Source organism: Lingula anatina, chromosome 5 (assembly GCF_051362555.1).
Source record: "Lingula anatina isolate TDL-2025a chromosome 5, LinAna3.0, whole genome shotgun sequence".
Classification (NCBI taxonomy): domain Eukaryota; kingdom Metazoa; phylum Brachiopoda; class Lingulata; order Lingulida; family Lingulidae; genus Lingula; species Lingula anatina.
The window spans coordinates 9,508,277-9,532,260 of NC_141771.1; the positions used below are offsets into that span (position 1 = coordinate 9,508,277).

The following is a 23,984-nucleotide window of genomic DNA, read 5'->3' on the forward strand; positions in this document are numbered from 1 at the left end:
ATGAAAAATATGACCCTTAATCATTGTTTATCAGCTGTTTACTTGTTTATAATTATCATAAATGACATTCGTAACAAAATTATTACATTATCCTTCATATGTAAATGGCCATTTAAAAATTAACTCCGACACATGGCTGACATCATCTAATTGATTACACCAAATAGGATCAGCTCATGTAATCTCCTTTGCATTTTTAGAAATACAACAAAGCTTCCCACTTGATACATTAATTCATATCTTCAAACATGTAAGCATGTAAACATGTAAGCATGTATCGACATTGCCTTAAAGCTTGTCTATACCATTATTTGAGCAGGTGCATACACAGATAGATAAAAATTCTGATTCTCCATCACTGAAGTGAATATACTGGCATATTCATTGCAATTTAACATCTGAAATTACTTTGAGAAGAACAGAAATCAAAAGCAAAGTCCATTTATTATATTACAAGCGCTTTAGTAACTTGGGCGGGCGCACACGTTGAACTTCGGTGGCACGTACACAGAGCCGGTGGTACCAACTGTAGCCGGAAGCACCTCTCCATCCGGCACGTGGAACGTGAAAGCCTGCACCAAGGCTGTGAGGACCAGGAACATCTCCGGTTTGGCCAGACTCTCTCCTGGACAGGAACGCTTGCCTTGAAAACAGAAAAAAAATATTATTTTCTGTTTCCAATATATAGAATACTTCACAATATTAATGATTTGTACTATTTACGTTATTATTATTATTATCAATCTATAGTTGACGGAGTCAAAAAACTTTTGAATTTGATCATGCGGTGTAAGTTATCAGCACATGGTACAACCCTTAGCAAAATTTAAGGCTTCTTGCAAACAGTTGCTGCAAATTTGCAACAAATTTGCAAGAGGAAATTTACCATGTAAATTAAGTCTCTTGCAAATTTGCTGCAAACTCCCCACAAACTTAATCAGCATGACAAAAGGGAATCTGTCACAGGTTTCTTGCAAATTTGCTGCAAACTCTCAAGAACCATTCATGCGAATTTGCTGCAAACTCTCCACTACAGTTCTTGCGAATTTGCTGCAAACTCTCCAGAACTGTTCTTGCGAATTTTCTGCAAATTCACTAGAAGTTCTTGCAAATTTGCTGCAAACCCTCCAGAACTGTTCTTGCGAATGCTCTGCAAACTCATAAGAAATCCTTCTTGCAAATTTGCTGCAAAATCTCCAGAACTGTTCTCGCGAATTTTTCCGGAACCCTCCCCCCCCCCCCCCAAAAAAAAAAAAAAACAAATCGAAAAAACATTCTTCTGCAGTACCACTATTGCAGTAGACTGCCAACTAATATTTAGCCCAGTGATTATGCTTTTATTTATGCCAGTTTTTTTTTTTTTAATTAAATCTCAATCATGTATGCCATATTTGAAATCATGGAGTAGCAAAATTTTATTACTGTATTTTAGCCATATAGTGCAGCTGGCAGAACACATACAGAAAATTATCAAATGAATGAAAAAATAGCACACACAGAATATCAGTAAGAAACACCATAAACATTTTTCAATATTTTATTTTAGAAACTTGCACATTTAAATCAAATTAAATCAACATTTGGTAAAGATTGTTCAGATGTCTCTGATATAATGATACAACGTGAATCTGCTTATGCATTTTATTCATTGGAAAGAACAGTAACCAAGCTATAAAGGATGCTTTAATCTTTAAGAGGATTCAACAACTTTATTTACATCCAAGTTTAAAGAAGTCCGAGTTTAATTATCGAGTCCTTAGTAATATTTCTTAAAGGACAATGTTCATGTAAAAATCCATTTCTCGAATTTTGAAGATACAGCACTCAATCTATACACTAGAGGTATGTTTTAATCGATCCCCGCCATTTAAAAATTATAAAAACAATCTATTAGTAGGAAAAAAAGCGTTTTAGTAAACCTCACCTCAATATGCAAAAATGAAGCAACAGATCTGGATCACGTGGTACTGTGACGACAATCACGATAAAGGTCTATGAGACTCTGAGCTGCATGTTGCATACAGACGGAGAAGTTAAGGAAAGTTGTGTAGAACGGAGTTGAGGAAATTTCGTTATGCCTCGGTGTGTTGCCGTGGAATTCAGCAAAATTGCAGCTCTCGTTGACAATCTTTCTTTGTCTGTGACGGTCTTCCGTGACTTACTTACTAACTTCGGTGACAATAGTTGCGATGCTCTAGATCATGGTCACCTCAGGTGGTTTAGATCATATCTGGTAGTCTTTCAGATTAACTGTCATCAGTTGGCAAACTTACTGATTGCTGATGCATTTTAAATGCATTGTAGTTGACCAAAAGCTCGTTTACAACAAACCTGTTAATTATGCACCGCTGCAATTCCCAAGCCAGGTAATAACAGGTATGAAACTCGTCTTGGTGGGCTTTCATATTTTTCAATATATCTCATTTATTTCATGGGGTTATTTTATTTGTATTTGTAAATGACGTTAAATATCAATACTTAAACAATTAAGTTCAAACACGGTCGCGAACATTAATAAAAGAAATTGCTCTCAGGGTATCTTGAAGCTTCCGTGGAAGAAAACGTGTTGAGGAAAAACAGGAAAAAGAGCGTTATATTAAAGAAAAAATGGGAACTGCTATAATAAAATGGTTCGTTATCCTAATTCGTTTATGCTTTGAGGATTTGTTTCTGAAGATTATTTCATCTGAAATATTAAATAATTTAAAAGATTGATCATTTTATAACTTGAAAAGCAAATTCTGCGTCAGTACGCAATTTTTTTTTTTTTTTTTTTTTTTTTTGCAAATTTGTAAGCTTATAACACCGTGCTATTATAAAGATCTACTCAAGAAAAAAATTTGCTTGGGTAAAATTGAGTACGGAATGAACTGGAGACACTTGGCTTGTCATTAAGTTTACACGAAAATATGTCAGGTAACTTTATACTGTCTTTGAAAGAGTAAAGATTGAAAGATAATTTTAGACAAACTTTGACGGGGGAAATACCTACAAAGAGTAATGGGCTATTTCGCCAACATCTTGTTGAAAATTTTACACTGCAATTCTATTCAAATAAGCTAAGGAACTAATTGCCAAATTAATACTCTCATCACATAACAGGGGGGTAACCAGACCTGCAAAAATTGTACGCACATATTTAAAAAGATTACAAGCACATACAGCAAAATGTAGACTTACGCAAAACATGAAGGACAGCGTACCGTAATCACAGCAAATGTACCTCATATAGTAGCTAAATTTCCATTAATAATAAAATCATCATTTAAGTCAAAAATATTCTTGCGATTTAATAACTATTTTAATTTACCCAGAACGGTATATTTATTTTAAAGGCGGTTAACTGAAATATAGTTTTATGATTTGTTTGTGAAAATTGCCCATGTCACCCTGTTAGTTTGGAGGTCTAAGCTGGATCAAGTCCGTGTTAAAATTCCTATGAAGTTGTGCAGGAAAAATTCTTCCTTTCTTTCTCTAGCTCCTCGGTAAACCTGGTGTTCAGATTTTATCTAGTACCCCCAGGTCTACGGGAGCTGCGCTTTGTAACTAACGCACAGGTAGATTTTTACCTGAGATAACTGGAGTAAAGCTTAGATAGAGAGTGCGTTCGATACAAGCAAGACAAATTGAATGCCATTTAACCCTCTAATTAAGAGGTAAAGGAAGTTCCAGTTAGATGGATGATTAAGATAGGACTTGTCAAGGTAACGGGCATTGTTTACCTCAGTTTAATAAAAGTATGCAAGACGGAGTGTCAGCGGTTTAATAAAATAAATTGAATTTCACAAATAACATGGACCTCATATGCAATAATCAACATTTCCCTTAACTCATTCAAATGCAGTGTTTTATACAACTTGGGATAACCATAATGAAATGCTTGTTAAAGAAATGACTAGACGGGAAATGGTTTTACACAGCTTCACGAGGATTTAGACCCCTCGGGTAAGAGATTTGAATGAGTATAAACTTTTATCAGAAGCCAGATAGAGAAGTTATCTTACAGGTAGACAATGCAGCTCAGTTTGACAGCTAAGCACGCTCTGTTCTCCAGTGGCTCGATTGTCGTCATTGGACCACGTGACCACGTAGCTCATTAACTCCCAGGCCGAGCAAATAGGACGTTTTTTAAAGCCAAAAATTTACAAAATGAGCTTTTAATTTGTGTATTTGGATTAAGATATCGTTAGTTGGGCATGTTTTCTGAAGAATATGTTCCGTTCAGGCCATTCTGACGGCATGAAGCAAACCCTTTAATTCTGTTAACTGGCTTCAATATATCAATTCTGTTAATGATTCACTGTAATGTATTTTGTGTGTATAAGTATATAAGGAGTAGAACTTAGTATAAGAGCTCAGAGTGAGTTTGGTCAGTTGAACTGATAGCTAGATAGTCCCTGCTGTCCTAGGAGACTCCAAATCTGTCAGCCAGAGAAATAAACGTAGAGATCAGGCAGGTTGTAGTTGATCTCTGGAAAACATATCACCGCTGTTGTTTCACTCGCTAGAGAAGTCAGACCAAATTTCGACTGGGATACAAGCACCATATCACATCTGAAAGACAAGAAAAATAAAACTTGACATTTCTTGTAAAATTTGTTGCACTCACAGGTAGTTTGTCAAGTAAGCTTCTAGTAGTTTCCATTAATAAAAACACCTATATATATACATATATATGATTTATGTTGTTAAGTAAAACTAAACTAAATTTAGCAGGCATGGTATAATCTAATCACAGTTAAAAATACTTTTCCTACCTTTTTTAAGGCCCTCTTTGCAGTGTGAATTTTTGCACTCATAGTGTGCTTAATTGCTGGCCCATCCATTTTCAAGTTGTTAATAACATACACTGAAAGAAAGAGAATTTAAACAATAAATAAAGCATGACTTCATTTAAAAAACTAAATGAGACAGATGGGGGGGGGGGGGGTGGATATGGAGGGCACAGGGTATGCGTGTGGGGAGTTATGGAGGGCACAGGGTTGGATATGGTATGGGTGTGGGGAGATATGGAGGGCACAGGGTTGGAGATGGTGGGAGTAAGACGGGGGACAGATGATGCACGAGGCACTGAAACACTTTCTTCAACTGCTGCATTACAAGCTGGCTCTGATTTTTTTCCTTGAATAACACAGGGAAAGCTTTATTAAATTTGAATTCATGTGTGTAAAATGTACTTATTATTTGAAAGAGGAAATTACAATTTTTTCAGCATTTAGTGGAAAAGATATGCAACAGCAATTGCAGGTCAATTAACAATATACTTACACTACTACCATTGCTCTGGTTGTCCTTTTTATCTAAAAAAGTTAAAACATAAAATGTTATTCTACCAAAAAAGTGATGCATTAAGAATATATATTTATATATATGAACAGTTCATCATAGGTTGCATGGTTGTTTGAACTAAAAAAAAAGTGGGGTTCCTGTTATTCAGAAGCAAGGCAACACTGAAACATTTTGGATTCTGTGTTACTATTAAAAAAAAAAACAACAATAATTATGGAATTATCAGACATATTAGTTTCACAAAGAAGAGATAAGTCAGTATGAGGGTGATACACTTAAATTCTTAGATTTGTTCAGAAGTCTTTGACACTCACTGAAAATACATTTACTCACCTTTCACATATGCCTTCTTTTCCTTCTGACATGCATTTCTGTAATCTAAAATAAAAGGAGAATAGGTTTCAAAGCATTCTTTTAAAACACATGTATTTGCACTTTGATATTTCTCCTTTCTGTGGAAATGACCAAAACTGACTTTTAAAACCATCAAGACTATTAAAACTATAATTTTTTCCTGTGGCAGATATGATTGAATGTGCAAGTTTTTTTTTCAAGATTAAAAGTAATTTCAAGGGGCTAAGTTTAAAGGTGCATATGAAGTAAATTTTGGCCATGCATATAAGCCAACAAAATGCCAGCATATAGTTTCAAGTAGTATAACTTAGAGGATTACCAAAAGGCATAGTTTAATTAACCCCCCCTCCAAAAAAAAAAAAAAAAAAGAAAAGAAAAAATATTTGAACAGATTTTTCTGCTAGCACTCTATGCTGTATATCAATGGACAAAAAAATAAATAATAATAATAAATAAATAAATAAATAAATAATAATAATAATAATAGGTCATGAAAAAAGGCTAAATTTCTGGCCAAAAATTTAAAGAAAGGAGCAGTCTAAAGCTCTTTAATGACCAATCTGGTGACTTATTCAGTTTACCCCTTGTCATGTTAAATTTATTTGAGTAATTAGGAAATTTGAAGAAGTAGTTTATATGTGTTACTGGAAATCCATGTTACAGCGATGCTCTGTAAATATGTACCTTAAGTGCCGTATGAACCCTTCTGCCCTTTGAATTTATTTCACCTAAGCAAACTATACTAATTGAGAATACACTTACCACTAAATGTAAATCACTTTTGCCAAATACATGCAACCATCCCAAGGAGCCATGAGTGTCTCTCCAACAGTAGGGACTTCCCCTTCTTACTCTTCCTCCCTCTCAAACTTCGAAACGTCTTCCACTGATACAACTCCATCCTTGTCAAAACCAATAGTAATCCACGTCTCTATAATTTAAAAAGAATATAGTTACACACTTATTCAACCGTTACAGAGAGAGAGAGAGAGAGAAAAAGAGAGAGGGGGGGAAGGAGAGAGAGAGAGAGAGAGAGAGAGAGCGGAAAAAAAGGAGAGAGAGAGAGAGAGAGAGAGAGAGAGAGAGGAAAATAAGAAGAGAAAGAGAGAGAGAGAGAACGAGATGGCCTTCCCAACAAGTACCATACTAGCGCCCCCATACTAGAACTGTATTTAGAATCGGTTTACTTTCTACTTTCTACTCGCAGGCATGATGAGAATTCTCTGAGTGTAGTAAAATCCTATCTTGAATCAAACGTTCTGATTAACCTTTGCACTCACCTGGCTTTGCAATCAACGCATAATAATTTCTAACTGGTTACACCAACTTAAAATCAGCTGCCGGTAAATCTCAAACCGTCTTCTTCTTCAAAATTTCCCGTGATGCATCAGATGGCGCATCAACCTATCACAGAACGAGAACGAGGCTATGGCGGTTAGCTTGATTTTGTCTATCGTTCAGATTATTATGATAAAATATAACTAATTCAGAAGTTATTGGATGGAATGACTAGCAGAAACTGGAAAATGAACTTAGTATCTTCACATCAGCACACACAGATTTAGCCGAGCACAAGGATTCCAAGAGCTAGAGACACTTCAAATAGCGGCGTCATGGTTAGAACAAAGAACAAAGAACTGAGTTAGAGAAGGAATAAGAATAATTTGAAACTATTAAGCCGGTGAGTTACCTCGAGCAGCGTCTATAACTCATGTTAACTGAGGTTAACTTGTACACTTGGTATCCTAGAGGAACTCTGATACTACTCAGGCAATAGATCGATCTCATATAGATAGATATATACGATACGATAAACAATAACCATGTCGTCAACCAAATTCTACGCCGTAGCATCTGGGAGAGAGCCCGGCATCTTTCTACGGTGGCCAATGGCCCAGGCCAGCACAGTGCGATTCCCAGGAAACTGCCACAAAGCCTTTGAAACAATTGAAGAAGCGGTAAAGTTCATGAACTCCTATGATATCCCTGAGACTGACATCGAGGTACATATTAATGAAGAGTCCAATATGACCCTCAGGAAATTTCTAGATAGTAAAAAACAAGAAACTCCAGCAACACCAGAGATAGAAACTTTACAGAAAGGGGTATGTACAGATGTAGATGAAGGAGCTGCTCTCTGCCTCGTACATAAAATGGCATGTGAAGCTCAGTGCGGTACTCCTGACAATGAATTCATGATCCAGTGTTGCAATTGTAGAGGGTGGATACATTTTACCTGTTCAGCATTGCCTGCGTATATGCTCACCTCTCTTAGAAATTCCAGCAGAAAGTTCTCTTGTGAATTGTGTGTCAGTCCAGACCCAGACATTTTAAATCATCTTAACAATAACAATAACGAAATGCCACAAATGCCACAACTCACTGGTAAATCTGTCAGCACCAACTCTCAATTACCCACAACAGCAGTAGCTACACAAACTATCCACGACTTCTTAGAGGCTGAAACGCAAACTTCCCTAGAGGCAGCAGACCAAGGGACACGAACTGAGCCACTGAGAGAACAATCGCAAACCTTTATGGTTGAGACTCTGAAGGAATTTGAGGCTAGATGGGTTGATAAATTACAAGAGCAGTGTCTTGATCTCAAGATCAAGTTGGCACAAAGGGATTTAGAACTAGTGAAAAATGAAAAGAAAACCCTCGAGTCTGAAGTATCATCTCTGAGAAAGGAGTTGAATAAAACCAAGAGTGAGTTGGATAACGTTAAGAAAGCTGATAAAAACAGTGTGACAGATAAGATACATAAACTCAGGGTGGATATGGAACAAGCAGCCAAGGATCAACTCAATAAATTTAAGGCAGAAAAGATGGGGTTACAGGCCAAAGTGGATAAAATCACTGCAGCCATGCAGGCAAGGGACCATACAGCTGAGCAGCTCATGTCTGTTATTAAAGACAAAGAGGATGATCTAACTAACCTACGTTCCAAGTGCGACAACCTCCAACTTGAGCTGGAAAAATCCAGAGAGGAAATGTATGAAGCACGAAGAACAAGTGTACAGTGTGACCATGACAACACTTTTAATGCAGCAGGTTGCACTAGCAGCACAGTTCCTGGGGAAAGGAGAAAATCAGTCTGTAGCTATAATGGTGGCAGAAGTATAAGCCCCACACTGTTTGATACACCAGAGTCCCCAGCAGAGAGGCACCATTACCCACCCACAGAGATAGATTCTAACCTTGAATCAGAAAATGATGGACACCAATCTGCTCATCCCATCAACGTGCCAGCCTCAGGAGCAGAAAACCACGTCAACGGTGCTTCCTCCCCACCCCGACTATCATACTCGGAGGCTCTACGTACCCCTGTCGTGACACCACCACAACACATTCAAACAGTCACTGACATGAGAGGAGTAAGCAACAGCCACGAAAGATCAAGGAGACGTACAGTGACCCTTATTGGGAACTCCCAGATAAAAAACATTATCCCCCATCGCCTTGTGCCGGCTGCGAGGACAGAGACAGTTTTAGCATACACAGCTCCAGAGGCTGCTAACATTATGTTCAACAACAAGAACCTAGATTCTGATTGTGTTATTCTTCATGAAATCACAAATGATGTCGGAGAGGAATCGGCTGCTCAGTGTGCAGAGAGACTATATGCAATGGGAGAGGGCTTTGCAAAGACTCAACCCCAGACACAAGTTATCATATCTCTGGGAACTCCAAGGTTGGACTATGCTATGCTGAACAGAGACACAGATGTTGTAAATGCCCTGCTGAAATCCAAAATACATTCGTCCAAAGTAAACAATCTTCATGTTTGTGAAAATGGAAACTTTATGCGAAGGGGAGTTATACAAAGACACCTGTTCAACAGAGATGGTGTCCATTTATCGCGCCAAGGCACTAGTCTGCTGGCAGCTAACTTACGTGACACAATTGAGAAAGTGTTGAATATTGACAGTCGTAGAAAGAGTGCAAGAAGAGGATTATGATGTAATTGAAAAAGGGTTTAACATTGACTTTACTAGTAATTGAAAAAAGGTTCTAAAGGGACTTGCTTTAAATGTATTTATTAGCAGCACAAGGGTGCTACTAGCCCAATGAACTGTAATTGAGTATATAGTACATGAAATTGCTACGATTCAATGGACATGCCAGATCTCAGTGCCAAGTAGCAAGATAAGGAAGTATTGTGTCATTATCGATATGCAGATATTTTTGTTTGTAGGATTAATTATTTTTGTATATCTATCAATTTATCTAAGCTATTTATCATAATAAAGCAGATATTTTTGGGTGTAGGATTAAATATTTTTATATATCTATCTATTTATTTAAGCTATTTATCATTATAAAATGGTAAACAGTGGCACTATATGTTTAAGTTAGTCTTCACATTATAATGGTTAGAAGTGGATTATCTTACAGTGTATCAATATAACATGCCTCATCAAGATATTTTTAGTATAGTGCAGATATACTTAAGATTTAATGTTTTTTTTTTTTTTTTTTTTTTTTTTTTTTTTTTTTTTTTTTTGTAGGTATGCATGGCTGTATATATTATTACCTACCCTATCTATTTATTTAAGTTAATTATCATTTGTTAGTAGGGCAACTATTAAGTTAAGTTAGTCGTCACAGCGTAACGGTAAGAAGAGGCACTATAAACAGAGTGATACTTTAACAGTGCATTGCTCAGATATCATTTATTTATTAATTATTTTAAGCTTCATACATCTGAAGTTAAAATACATACATATAACCAGTAGCTAGTCATCTCCATCCATTAACAGTACCTTTGACTTGGTATATAACTCTCATTTACAATGCTGCACAGCTCTCCTCGGAGTTTAAGAGCTGGTGCATGGAACATAGATGGTATGTTCATGAGGATTGGGAATGAAAGGGTAAGCAAACTTGACTTGCCATGCTTCCAATCTGCACTACATCAATTGGACATTTTCTGTTTGATTGAAACCCACTGTGATGTCAATGATAACCTTCACCTGGAGGGGTTCCATATTGAATCAAACCTCAGACAGAGATCAAAAAATTCCCCCAAGGCATCTGGGGGTTTAGCAATAGGGGTAAGGAGCGAAATTCTCAAAGGGATTATGTTTATCAAACGAAATAACTCGGAGCTCATGTGGATAAAACTACAAAAGGAATTCTTCAATCTTAGAGAAGATGTTTACATGTGTAACGTGTACATCAGTCCAGTTGGAAGCTCCTATACCAGCCAAAGGGAAGATATCTTCAATATTCTAGAGGAGGATCTGTCAAAATATGAAAAACTAGGCAAATGCATTGTGTTTGGGGACTTCAATGCAAAAACTTACACAGAGAAGGACTTTGTACAACATGACAGTGATACACAGGTTGGGACAGGAGAAGGTTATGTGTCAGATGTCCCAATGGTCAGAAGGAACTTAGATTGTCACAGTGTAGATAGCAATGGTAGGAGACTATTAGAACTTTGTAAGAGCAGCGGTCTTAGGATAGTGAATGGTAGAGTAGTAGGGGATTTTGTTGGTAATCAGACATGTTTTAGTCATAACGGGCAGCCCAGCACGATTGACTATATGCTTTGCCACGTGGAGATGTTTAGTCAGATTGAGTTCTTCAGGGTACACGATTTATCACCGTACTCGATCCACTGCCTGCTTTCCTGCAATATAAGTATGAATACGTGCCAGTACATTACTCCTACGGGCTCATCAGAGGCTCTACTTAAGATCCCAGAGAAATTTTTCTGGAATACTGGTTCACGAGATAGATGGCTTAGAGCTCTCGCTCTACCCCATAATGCAGAAGAAATAAGGAAATTCACATCTGCAACATTCATGGAAACAGCAGAAGGAGTTGAAAACTGTCTTGAGGATTTCTACAGACTAGTGACGAGAATAGCTGCCAATGCAGGCATCACAAAAAGAATACCTAAAGTAAGAAAAGGTGTGGGCAAAAAGCCCTGGTTTGATGGTGACTGTAAAGATATGAGCAGAAAACTCCGGTCCTTGGCTAGACAAATACGTAAAAACCCAGAGAATCGAAAGATAGTCCAAGATTACTGTGCCATGAAAAAAAGATACAAAAGGCTACTCAATAGCAAAAGCAATTCATTCAGGGAGAATATATATCAGCGTATAAGCAAGCTGGAGAATGAAGACCCGCAGGCATTCTGGGAGATGTATGATAAACTTTGCCCTAAAAAGCAGTCTTCTGGAAACCCTATCCCACCAAGCGAGTGGTGGAGTCATTTCAATCAATTAATGAATAGGAAAATTCCGCATGATGACACATCTTTTGAGGATGAAATAAACAAATACCACTTGCAACACGACCATAGGGTATTCAATGAAATGGATTTTCGTATTACGGAAAAAGAGGTTCGTTTGGCGGCAACTAGTCTGAAAAGAAATAAAGCCCCAGGTCTAGACGGTATTCCTAACGAGATGATAAAGGAAGGGATTACTTCATTAGCACCGGCAATATCTAAGGTCTTCAATGTAATCTACTCCTCAGGAGAATTCCCGACCGCCTGGCGTACCAGCACCCTTAGCGTGCTCCACAAGAAAGGAGATCGCAGATGTCCAGGCAACTATAGGGGAATAGCTATCTCAAGCAACTTATCCAAACTGTTCTGTAAAGTACTTAACAAAAGACTAAATAACCAGGTCAAGAAAGAGCAAATCATCCCTGACAACCAAATCGGATTTAGGAAAGGTGCCAGGACCAGTGACCATATCCTAACACTGAAGAGTGTGGTAGATAAATACATTCACAAGATCTCTAGGTCCAAACTTTATGCAGCATTTGTAGACTTTTCACAGGCATATGACACTGTTTGGAGGAATGGACTGCTTTATAAATTAATTAAGGCAAATTTTAGCTCTAAATTCGTAAACATACTCAGAAGTATGTATAATTCAGTAATGTTTTCTATTAAATGTGAGGGGGGGATCACCAACCCCTTCAGTACGAGCGTGGGAGTCAAACAAGGATGTGTGCTAAGCCCTACACTTTTCAATATTTTCATAAAGGACATACCAGACCTATTTGTGGATACGTCTCAAAGCAAGCCACCGCTTTTGAATAACAGACCACTCACATGCCTACTTTATGCTGATGATTTAGTCATACTATCAGAAAGTGCACAAGGTCTCCAGTTTTCCTTGAACCAACTAGCTAGTTATTGTGACAGATGGAAACTTAGAGTGAACACAGATAAGACTAAGGTGGTTATCTTCAACAAGCTAGGGCGAACGATAGATAAAGAGATCTTCACACTGGGGGAAAAGAGAGTGGGCATTGCTACTGAATATAACTACTTGGGAATTACGTTCACCCCCTCCGGCAAATTTACCAAAGGTATGGACACACTGAGAGACAAGGCAGCTAAAGTGTTCTTCAAAATTCGTAACCAGCTGTTTGCCGCCCCCACGGCCGTCGCAAAAAAACTTTTCCAATCCCTAGTGGTTCCAGTTATGGGTTACGGTAGTGAAGTGTGGATTCCATATCTGATACACAAAATGCAAAAAAATAATATTCTCTCCACATGTGACAAGCCCTCAGCAGAGCAGCTCCACATTAAAGCCTGTAAGACCATTCTGGGAATACACAAAAGAGCCAGTAACCACGCTGCAAGGGGTGAATTGGGAAGTTACCCCATACTAATTCACCTTACGGCCCTGGCGGTCAAATATTGGAGTTACCTGAACTATAGACTATATAAAGGTGAAAATGCCATGGTACTCGATGCCCTTATTGAAAACAGGGCAATGTCAGAAGCTGGTATCACAACCTGGTCTTCGGGTATTAAAGCGGCACTCTTAGTAGGCCATGCCGAGGAATTATGGGTTAATCCCATTAAAATATCCAACAGCAACACACAGGCCATAATAAACCAACACATGAAGCAGGCCTACAGTGAGGAATGGGAAGAGATGATAAAGGCAGTAGATAGTAGTAAAAAACTTAGAACATATGTAGGCTTCAAAAACAGATTCTCATGTGAGAATTACACTACAATTATGAATAAGAGTCTAAGAACCACCTTCTGTAAAATAAGATTAAGTGCACATACCCTACAGGTGGAGCGGGGGAGATTTACCCGACCTAAGACACCGCTGGAGCAGAGGTTATGTAAATTGTGCGATCTTCAGAGAATAGAAGATGAATTTCATCTAGTTAGGGAATGCCCAGTATATACAGAGCAGCGGAACCAAATGGGTACTAAGCTAGAGTCTTTTGTATCATTTGAAGGGTTTAGTGAAAAAGAAATATTCAACTTTCTAATGGGGTCTGTTGAGATGGACATTATATATGTTGTAGTACAATATTTAGGTAGCTGTTTAAAACTTAGGGATAAGTTGCTCACTATCCAGAACACTAGTTAACATAATCCCTGTGTGTCATTAGCAAAGTCGGGATGGATAGATAGTATGGGTTTACGAAATGCTACACACAAAAAAACTACTGTAGCTGGATATATAACCTATATAATTATTCATTTATTTCTCATTGTAATTGTGCGTCATTATTGCTAGTAGTGTTATGGTGCCTTGTTATAGTTTGATGTCGGTCAGTAAAATATCCATTCTTAGGTGTAAGTTTAATTCGTATGTTCCATGTAGTTTTTTTTTTTTTTTTTTTTTTTTTTTTTTTTTTTTTTTTTTTTTTAAATCTATTATATCTAATATTGTATTTCTGTGACCATTTTATATTTGCTTGTACGCTATCGATGATCTGTACCTTGTATGTTAAGGTTCTTTATGATCAATAAACATTCCACATTCCTATCACGAGCAGCACAGGCTTCAAACAACTGCGCATGTGCGAAAAGTGCGCTGTTTGAAATGAACAAGTTGGTGAAATTGACAATGCCTGCCGGCGTTTACCGTTTGGTTGATTTTATTTCATTAGCTCTCTGGTGTCTTTTTGAAAGTTTATATTAGAAATGTTCTATTGATTTTATGTTGTAAAAAGTAAATCCGTCTGAATTCCTTAGAAAAGCATTTATTCTACCTTCATTTTAAGGGGATTCCCATTGTATTTATAGTGTTATATGTGGCCCCAATGGGGATTTTCACACCTCCCCCACTCTTGATTAATAAAATTCTTCATCTGGAGGATTGTAAATTATATTGCAAAATACACTGAAAATCTTAGGAAGGTTAACTGCAGATAATGCTGCGAGGATATTCTTAACAGTGGGGGAACTCGGCCAATATAAAATTTTTAACTTCGTTTTACGATTTTGGAGCGCCTGTTCTAATTTTTGAAAGAGAGGCAATGGAACCAAACAATGCTATACAATTTGTAATCTCGTAAAAATTGCTATTTTTATATAAAGGTTATAGCATGGAGTACATCGAAATGCGACTTGTTTATTATTATGATCTTAAATAATAATTAATATAAAACAAACGATATAATACGTTCTTAACGTTAGCCTATTTATTAGCTTAATTGATTTTTTTTCGTATTTGGAGATTAAAAACACAAAAGTTGTCTGGTTTCATGTCGAGGCACTACGTTTCGTTCGTGTGCTATCACGAGCACACGAACGAAACGTAGTGCCTCGATATGAAACCAGACAACTTTTGTGTTTTTAATCTCCAAATACGAAAAATAATCAATTAAGCTAATAAATAAGCTAACGTTAAGAACATATTATATCGTTTGTTTTATATTAATTATTATTAGATCATAATAATAAACAAGTTGCATTTCGATGTACTCCACGCTATGACCTTTATATAAAAATAGCAATTTTTACGAGATTAAAAATTGTATCGCATTGTTTGGTTCCATTGCCTCGCTTTCAAAAATTAAAACAGGCGCTCCAATATCGTAAAACGAAGTTAAAAATTTTATATTGGCCGAGTTCCCCCACTGTTAAGAATATCCTCGCAGCATTAACTGCAGTTAACCTTCCTACGATTTTCAATGTATTTTGCAATATAATTTACAATCCTCCAGATGAAGAATTTTATTAATCAAGAGTGGGGGAGGGGTGGAAAATCCCCTTGGGGCCACATATAACACTATAAATGCGAAGGGAATCCCCCTTACAATGGCGGCAATTATGAATGTTAATCAGGAAAGTTCGATGGATTTGCTTTTTAAAACATACAATCAACAGAATATTTCTAATATAATTTCTTAAAACAACACCAGAAAGCAAATGAAATCAAATCAACCAGACGGTAAACACCGACAGGCTTTGTCAATTTCACCATTTGTTTATTTCAAACAGCGTACTGTTCGCGCATGTGCAGTAGTTTGAGACCTGTGCTCCTATCACGATTAGTCGTTTTCATGACCATTTCCGGTTATCAGATAATCGCCGTTCATGAGAGCTCCGTGGACCAAGAATCTTAAATTTGATCTAACTGTTAGAAAAGGTAGATTCTGCCAACACCACTACAGATCTGCTCCTGCATCCAGACCAACTATTGTTTACTGGGGTGGAATTGTTGAAAAGTCGTCAAGGCTGCGCGTGTCTTTATTTCGCGGAAGATGAATCCCAGCAATACTAGCAAACCATGCAGTGAAAGGTACGTAGCAGCTTATCTAGCAAGATAGTTAAATAGTGAGTGTTAGTAAATATTACTTTTTTTTCTTTCCATTCCTAAGTTACCATCAGATTTATATTATGTTTAAGGCATTGTTTTATTAAAAGGAGCATTTGGTTTGTGTATCTTTTATGAATTGACATTGATAAAAGTTAAATAATTTTAATGTCATAAAACTGATAAATGCCATATAAAATGCATTTTTACATTAAAAGCATCTTTTCTGCTTACATTTTAGCTTTGTGTGAAATAATGACGACATTTTAAATCAAGTCTATAACAATCCAGTGAAGTTAAATAGCCCAAATGTACTTATATGTCAGGTTACATTAAATTTTTGAGTTACAGTTAGATTAGGCTCTGCTGTGCTGTATTCTTCAAAGTGGAATTGTTTAGGAAAGCTTATTAAGAGACAGTTTGAGTCTTAGGAGATGGGGACTTGCTTGTCCTAAACAACAAATAATTATTCACTTTACAATAGTCCCCGAATCTTTGATACAGATCAGTGCTATAGTAATTAACAGTCAGGTGTGAATAGGGCTCTTCCTCGCTAGCAGCACATCTTGTGGGCTGAGCATTTCAGATAGTTGTCGTCCAATTGAAAATTGTCACCTTTATAAGAGTGAGTGTCAACTAAGAATTTGGAAGGAGGATTCCCTTTAGTGTTTCTTAAGACATGACAGTTTGATACTTAACTGTGTATAAAATATTATCCTTGTCTACTGTCATTCCCTATTTAGTTTATTCTAGTTTAACAAAATCTAATAAAATTAGCTGTAGGTTTCTGTGTATATTACCATAGTTAAAGGTACATTTTGAACTGAGTGTGGTGAAACATGGATTCTCAGTAAATGCTTATTAACTACTTCTACTTGTTTGTTATACAACTAGAATAATTTATTAGACATGACGAGGAAAAATCACTTGATCAGCAAAAAGGAGCTTTTAACTGCTCCTTATTTTAAATTTTGGCTGAAAATTTAACATACAAGTACATATCTTACTTATCTGCCTGGATTATATCGGCATAGCAAGCTAGCAGAAAATTTTGTTCAAATATCATTTTTCGGGCAGTATTGAATGATGTCTTGCGGTAATTATCTTAGTACTATTTAAAATTTTTACTAGCAATTGGTGAGCTTTTGTGGCAAAAATTTACCATTTATGCATCCTAAAATTGATAAAATTTTGATGTCTCTAGGTATATGCATAACAAAATGCAATTTTCCATTATTAGAACCCCTTCTACAGTCATTTGGGTTATTTGTCAGGAAGTGAAATGTTTTTAATTGAATCCATTATAATCCAGTGAAGCTAAATAGCTTAGGTAGTCCTAAAATATCTGTCAGATAATATAGAATTTAAAATTGAGTTGTAGTCACATTAAGCTTTGATGACCTGTAAATACTCTTAGAAGTGGAATTGTTCAGCTAAGCTTGTTGAAAGACAGTATGTACCTTAAGGGATAGATACTTGTTTGTTGTTAAATGCTTCTCTAATAAGCAAGTAGGAATTTTAAGGTCCATGATCTTTACCTAGATACAGATCAGTTATTAACAGTCAGGTGTGAACAGGTTTCATCCTTTCTCTCAGCATCTTGCAAGATGAGCATGTCAGAGACTTGAATGGGGGGGATGGTGGGGGAATCTGGCAGGTGTCTCTTAAAAAATAAGTTTAATACATTGCAAAAATTTGAAGGTCAAAAGTGAAAAAAAAGAACAAAAAACTACAAGAAAAGATTCAGAAAATAATAACAAGTGCCAAGGAAAATATAATTTTCTAGCATTAAGGACTATCAACATTTACTTGATCATTTTACAGTGCAATTCTATTCGAACAAGCCAATACCACAGACATAAGGAATATATACATGTATTGCTATATGAAGACTATCAATGTACAAACTAGCAGAAGAAATTTAAAGGTATTCAGGCACTAATTAGAGTTTAAGAGCCTGTGATTTACATGATTTGAGTGACATCTAGGGTTTTATTCTTAAATGTCCATTCCACAGCATGCTTAAGCAGAAATACATTTTTACTAGATTAAGAATGTCGGATTGGGGAGGGGGGGTGTTAAAGTCGAGGAAAATTAAATAATCAATGCACAAATAACTGTAAATAAAACTTTATTCATACTTCACTAATTATGTAAGCTAAAAATCCTGAAAACCGAGGATCCAAGTATAATGATTACTTTTCAAGAAGGACAAATAATTGAAAAAAGGAATATATGCAACTGAACTTGATAAGCATGGGTATGCTGTTTTTTTTTTTTTTTTTTTTTTTTTTTTTTTTTTTTTAAGTTTTAATAATTTGCATTTAATTCTTTCATTGTTTCATTCTGATGAACCACAGGGCTTAGAGATTTAACAAATTGAATTGAAAGACCTCTCAGATAAGAATCAGTGTGTAATATGTTGGTCTGCTTAGACAGTTAATTATCTCTCAGGTGTGTAGTTTCCATAAAAGAACCAAACAGCCATTCTGCTGCACTGTAATTATCCATGAAAATTTGAAAGACCAGATGTGTCAAGGACACTGAATTTGAAGTTCCACCCTTACTAGTATGCATTTCAATTGAAGGACCACTGTTCTTTGCTTAGATAGAAATCAGTTTGTTTATGTAGGTGCTATATAATGAAATGAGAATCTTTCTGCTTTGAATACAATGCTACTTAGTAATCTATAGTAAATGGGGACTGAAAATGTACATCTTTTTTTAATCAATGAGACCTGTTATAATAAATTTGATCAATCTAGGCTTATTGTGACATATATTTTTCATAATTCTTTTTTTCTTATTTTTTTTAGACAAGATGGCTGACCAACTTGGTAGAGTGAGACCCAAAAGATAAAGACCTTATCCTGAGAATGCCAAAGAGTTGGATGTACAGAATATTAAAGCAACAGCTATATGTGACATATCTGACACAATAACACAACTAAAAGAAGTTTGTGAAAATGACAATGGCAAAGAAAACTGTGGTCCTAACTTCTCTTATAGCGAAGAAGAGTTGAGTAATGAAGTGCACTGTGATGGTGATTATAGTGACAGTGATGATGATTTCAATGGAGATACCTGTGATGACCCATGTGACAAACCAATTTACCCTGATCATAACTTGACAATGCACCTTAGTATTTTGCTCATTTTTCTGTATGCCACTGCCCATGCAATTACTGGGAGTCAATTAAGTGATCTTCACATGCTCATCAGTATACACTGGTTTGCAAACTCACCCTGGGCTAAAGAGTTTATTTGTTTTTAAGAAGTACTTCTCAGGAATGTCATCCCCTGTAGTGTTGATTTTTATGTTCATTGATAGTTGGTGGGTTACATCATAATTCAGTATTGCTCCAAATCTGCCTAAATCATGAAAACCCTATGAAATCTTAACATCATCCTGGTTACTCGGTATTATAAGCAGTAAATCAAAGTATTAATTTGATAATAATACATAAGAACTTAAATTATATCAAGTACAAATGTTATTATGAATAAATAATCATTTATATAAACCTTTGGAACTATTTTTTTTATGTGGGGTTATGTAAATAAATAAATTTGGCCAAAAAGTGGGCAAAATCCATAACTGAACATGAATAGTTTGTTTTTCTTTTTTTAGTACAATTTTGTTAGTTTGGGTAAGGATGGTTTCGAGAATGGAAAAGAAGTTTTCAAATGCCTAAATCTTGATTTTTTCAAAAAAAAAGTTAATTTCTATTTTTATAAGTTTTTTGCAAACTGTAAGCTAATAGCCATTTTTTTTTTTTTTTTGCAAACTTCTTGCGAACTGTAAGTTAATTTCTAAGTTTCTTGCAAACTTATCGCGAACTGTAAGTAATTGTCTAAGTTTCTCGCAAACTTGTCGCAAACTGTAAGTAATTGTCTAAGTTTCTTGCAAAGTTATCGCGAACTGTAAGGAATTGTCTAAGTTTCTTGCAAACTTCTTGTGAACTGTAAGTTGATGTCTAAGTTTCTTGCAAACTTATCGCAAACTGTAAGTAGACTGCTGAGTATCTCGAAAATTTGATGCAAACTAAGTAAATGTCATCTTGCAAACTTCTCCCAAACTATTAACAAATGTCTAAGTGTCTTCAGGTGTCTTCAGACTTCTCATAAACTAAAGTTTATAAATTTCTTAGTTTCATGCAAAAATCTCATAAGCTGTTAGTTAACTTGGCCTTTTTTTTTTTTTTAACTTAATACTAATATTTTGGCTTGAAAATGGCACTTCCTGACACCCATGCTCAGTGCAAACATCATTAATTTAACTGTATGTTAGTAAAAAAAGGTATGGACTTTCTTGCAAAACTCAGGCTAACTTTTATATGAAAAAGAATTTGCAAATTTGCTGCAAACATGAAACAATTTCTTGCAAATGAATCAACTTGGTGTGTATAAAAGCTGAGTTTCTTGCAAACCTTTATGTAAATGAGGAGTTTATTGCAAATTTACTGCATTTGCAACAATGTTAGGCTTTCTTGCAAACTTCCTGCAAAATGTTATGTAAATGAAGGTTTTCTTGCAAATTTTCTGCAAATTTGCAACAGGGTATATTTATCCTTGCAAACTTTCTTCAGGCTTTTATGTAAATGAGCAGTTTCTTGCAAATTTGCTGCAAATTTGCAACAGTGTATAGTCTTTCTTGCAAACATCCAGCAAACTTTTATGTAAATGAGGGTCTTCTTGCAAATTTGCTGCAAATTTGCAAGAAAATAGAAGCTTTCTTGCAAATTTGCTGCAAATTTGCTAGAAAATGATAGTTTTCTTGCGAACTACCTGCAAACTTTTAATCTTCCTGCAAATTTGCAGCAAATTTGCAACAACTCTGATTTTTCTTGCAACAACCTGCAAACAGTTTCTTGCAAACTATTTGGTTTGCAGCAAATTTGCTGCAAATTTTTTGCAAGTTTGCTGCAAACTTTTCATTTTGCTAAGGGAAAGGATACGAAATATATCATGCAATATTTGTATTAAAGTGTGGCTACTGAAATCTAAGCGAAGAAAACAGTTTAACTTAAAAGCTGAATATGATAACAGACGTTGCTGCAGTCAGTTTCGTATAATAGTATTTTACTTGTTTTCTATCTCAAATGAAGAGACACGTTTCATACCTAGTGAAAATGGTATAAACCCTTCGACTTTTTTCAAGTTTCCACATTCGTCCAGAAACCTCATCGGTTGAAATTGGCTTGGATTGGTCCAAATTGCTTCGTTCATGAATATTGACCAGTAGTTTGCCAAAATTCGAGTCTCCTTTGGTATCAAATATCCATGAACTCTGATATCCTTTGTAGCCTTGTGAGGAGCCGAGATCGGAGTTATATTATTACAACGCTGTATTTCCAATAGTGTAGCGCAAGTGAAAGGAAGATTCGGTCTGTCATCAAGTGTTGGGCGACGTAATTTCCCCACAACTTCATCCAACTCTGATTGGAGCTTGTTGCAGACGTCAGGATAAGACAACAGGAACAGCATTCCCCATGTCAGCGTCGATGAGGACGTTTCCGATCCAGTAAGATATAAAGTTTGACTATTCGATTTGATATCTTCCAAGTCAAAGAAAGGCTGGTCATTCTGGTCATTCTCATTTGTTTGGTGCATCATAGCGTCGACAAGCCCTCGTGTTGCGCATGCGTTGTAACCCATTATGTGCTTATATAAAATTCGGTTTACGGATTTTGCGAAACTGTCCCAGGCATGCGCACTTCTTTTGCATTGAGGTAAAAACCAAAGGTATGGAAGGAAGTTCTGAATTGATGCTTGACTGCTAAGTTTGGTTGCACTGTGGTAAGCTTCTATCAGTGCTTGGAAATCTGGATCATCGTAGTCATGTCTGCTACCAAACAATATGGCCCCTATGATGTTAGACGCAGAAGCACTTACCGCACTATTGAAGTCGAAACGCTGGCCGTTTTTGTGTCTTATGTATTGAATAAGGGCATCGATTTCATTTTCCATTTGTTTTTCAACATCAAGCTTTGACAAATACTTAATGATAAAATTTCTCTGCCGTTTAAACTCTGTGCCGTAATCAGCGCACAATATTCCTGTAAGATAACAAAAATAGCCTTTATATACTTAATTTTGGAGAGTTCTGAGGGAGCCGTCACAGAAAAAAATCATTTTTCATTCGAACACAATATGCATTTTAATTATACTTTGTCATGTCCCTATAACAGCTCTGTATATTGAATAACAGCAACATGTCTGTAATACAGGTAATAAAACTGTGTTGTCGAAGTATCTGGCAGGTTCAGGAAAATATACACACTGTACAGTGCTGCGGTAACGAAAAATACCTTAATGACGTTTATAATAGTAGCATGATAAATAAGTAAACTTATTTGTGAAAAATTTACGATTGACTGGAAAAAAGCTAATAAGCAATTTCTGGTGTGGTGACCACTCAAACTGGAAGTAAGTTGAATAGGTGTAGGTGATCGAGCCCTGACATTTTTTGTGTCTATGTATATAAATACAAGACTCATATTGCTGAACAATATGTGGATCGAAGAAATACGTTTCTTAGCATTCGTTATCCCAAAGGTACCCCTAACATATGGTGTTGAGATTTTGAGTGCCTTGATTTTAGTGTGAATCAAAATCGGTTCACTACGTGCACATTAAAATCGGAGCTCAACCAGAATTATTGGTTAACAATGAAATATATATTGACTTATTTCAGGGAGGCTTTTGTGGATGGCTAAAACTAACCGTACAATCTCAACTTCATTCTTAATCTGAACGCGCTCTTGTGGTTATTTGAATTAAAGAATCAGTACCTTTCGTCTCTTTGTTCTGCGTTTCCTTTAAACCTACCTCTCCCGCCAAGAAAACCGAAAGTCGGGATATGCGGCCTGCCAGAAGACAAAGCTCCCTTTCTCTGAAACACATCTCGAATAGCTTCATAACCGTTCAATATAACCGTTGTTGTGGTTCCCATTTTGACGGTGAATATGTTGCCATACTTCTCGGCCCATTTCATCATAGTCAGCTGGGGCTCTCTGTCGAGGAGGGGTAAAACACCGACGACAGGGAAACCCCATGGGCCAGGAGGAAGGTTGAAACGATTTGAGTGTCTCGCACACCAAAGGAGTAAAATAAATGCAAGTGCGCTCAGTAGCAGTGATGTATCAAGGAAATCGCTGAGAGCTACCTCCATGTTATATATATATGTGTGTGTGTGTGTATGTGTGTGTTCCTGTTATGCAGGTACAGTGTATTTATAAGATGTAGTGCGTAATGCCCGTATTACAAGATGTTATTTGATCTTCAATGTATAGAGAAATAGCGGTTTCGGTATTTTTACCTTAGCATTTACCTAGATGTCTATAGCCTTGTTTGTAGATAATTTGGATATGGTGTGGTTAAAATCTTGGTGGTAAACGCAAAAAGTTCAAATTTACAGGAAAACTCAGTACTCTCTATATAAAGACCCCTTTGTGTAAGCAAAACGCTCATGGTAAGCCTTTGAAAGTTCCTTGATCAGGTTAATAAACATGAGTTCACTTTTTACATTGCAAAAATGATGTAGATGCAAAGTGATAATATTGTAGTTAGTGTAAGTAATTGAATGTTACTATGTATGTGTAAATCCAATATATAACAAAACAACGGTAAGAAAGCTTGTTGACAGGCATTTTTGCCCTCCCTAAATCAGTCAATAATCGACCAGTCAATAACAATGTTTTTTTAAGAGGAAATGAGAGCTGGATTGCGAGGTGCGATTTGATTGCGTTTGCTGAGATATAGCCGTTTTCGTATCGTGTCAGAATCACGCAGTGT

At 36.3% G+C, this 23,984-nt stretch overlaps 1 protein-coding gene and 2 long non-coding RNA genes across 3 annotated transcripts; 1 reads left to right on the forward strand and 2 right to left on the reverse strand.

The window, feature by feature from the left end:
* On the reverse strand, positions 1-23,389 carry LOC106159495 (cytochrome P450 2D20-like). The gene is made up of 3 exons (XM_013535793.2): positions 23,019-23,389; positions 21,311-22,246; positions 1-643 (listed from the first exon to the last, which is right to left on the reverse strand). Exons 1-3 carry the CDS (start codon positions 23,359-23,361, stop codon positions 462-464), a joined length of 1,461 nt encoding a protein of 486 aa, XP_013391247.2. The 5' UTR covers positions 23,362-23,389; the 3' UTR covers positions 1-461.
* Positions 4,279-7,052, reverse strand: LOC147761608 (uncharacterized). The gene is made up of 6 exons (XR_015334516.1): positions 6,924-7,052; positions 6,406-6,574; positions 5,623-5,667; positions 5,269-5,300; positions 4,758-4,849; positions 4,279-4,554 (listed from the first exon to the last, which is right to left on the reverse strand). It is a non-coding gene; the product is annotated as an uncharacterized LOC147761608 (long non-coding RNA).
* Positions 15,958-19,790, forward strand: LOC147761609 (uncharacterized). The gene is made up of 2 exons (XR_015334871.1): positions 15,958-16,172; positions 19,004-19,790. It is a non-coding gene; the product is annotated as an uncharacterized LOC147761609 (long non-coding RNA).
* Positions 23,390-23,984: the final 595 nt, after the last annotated feature.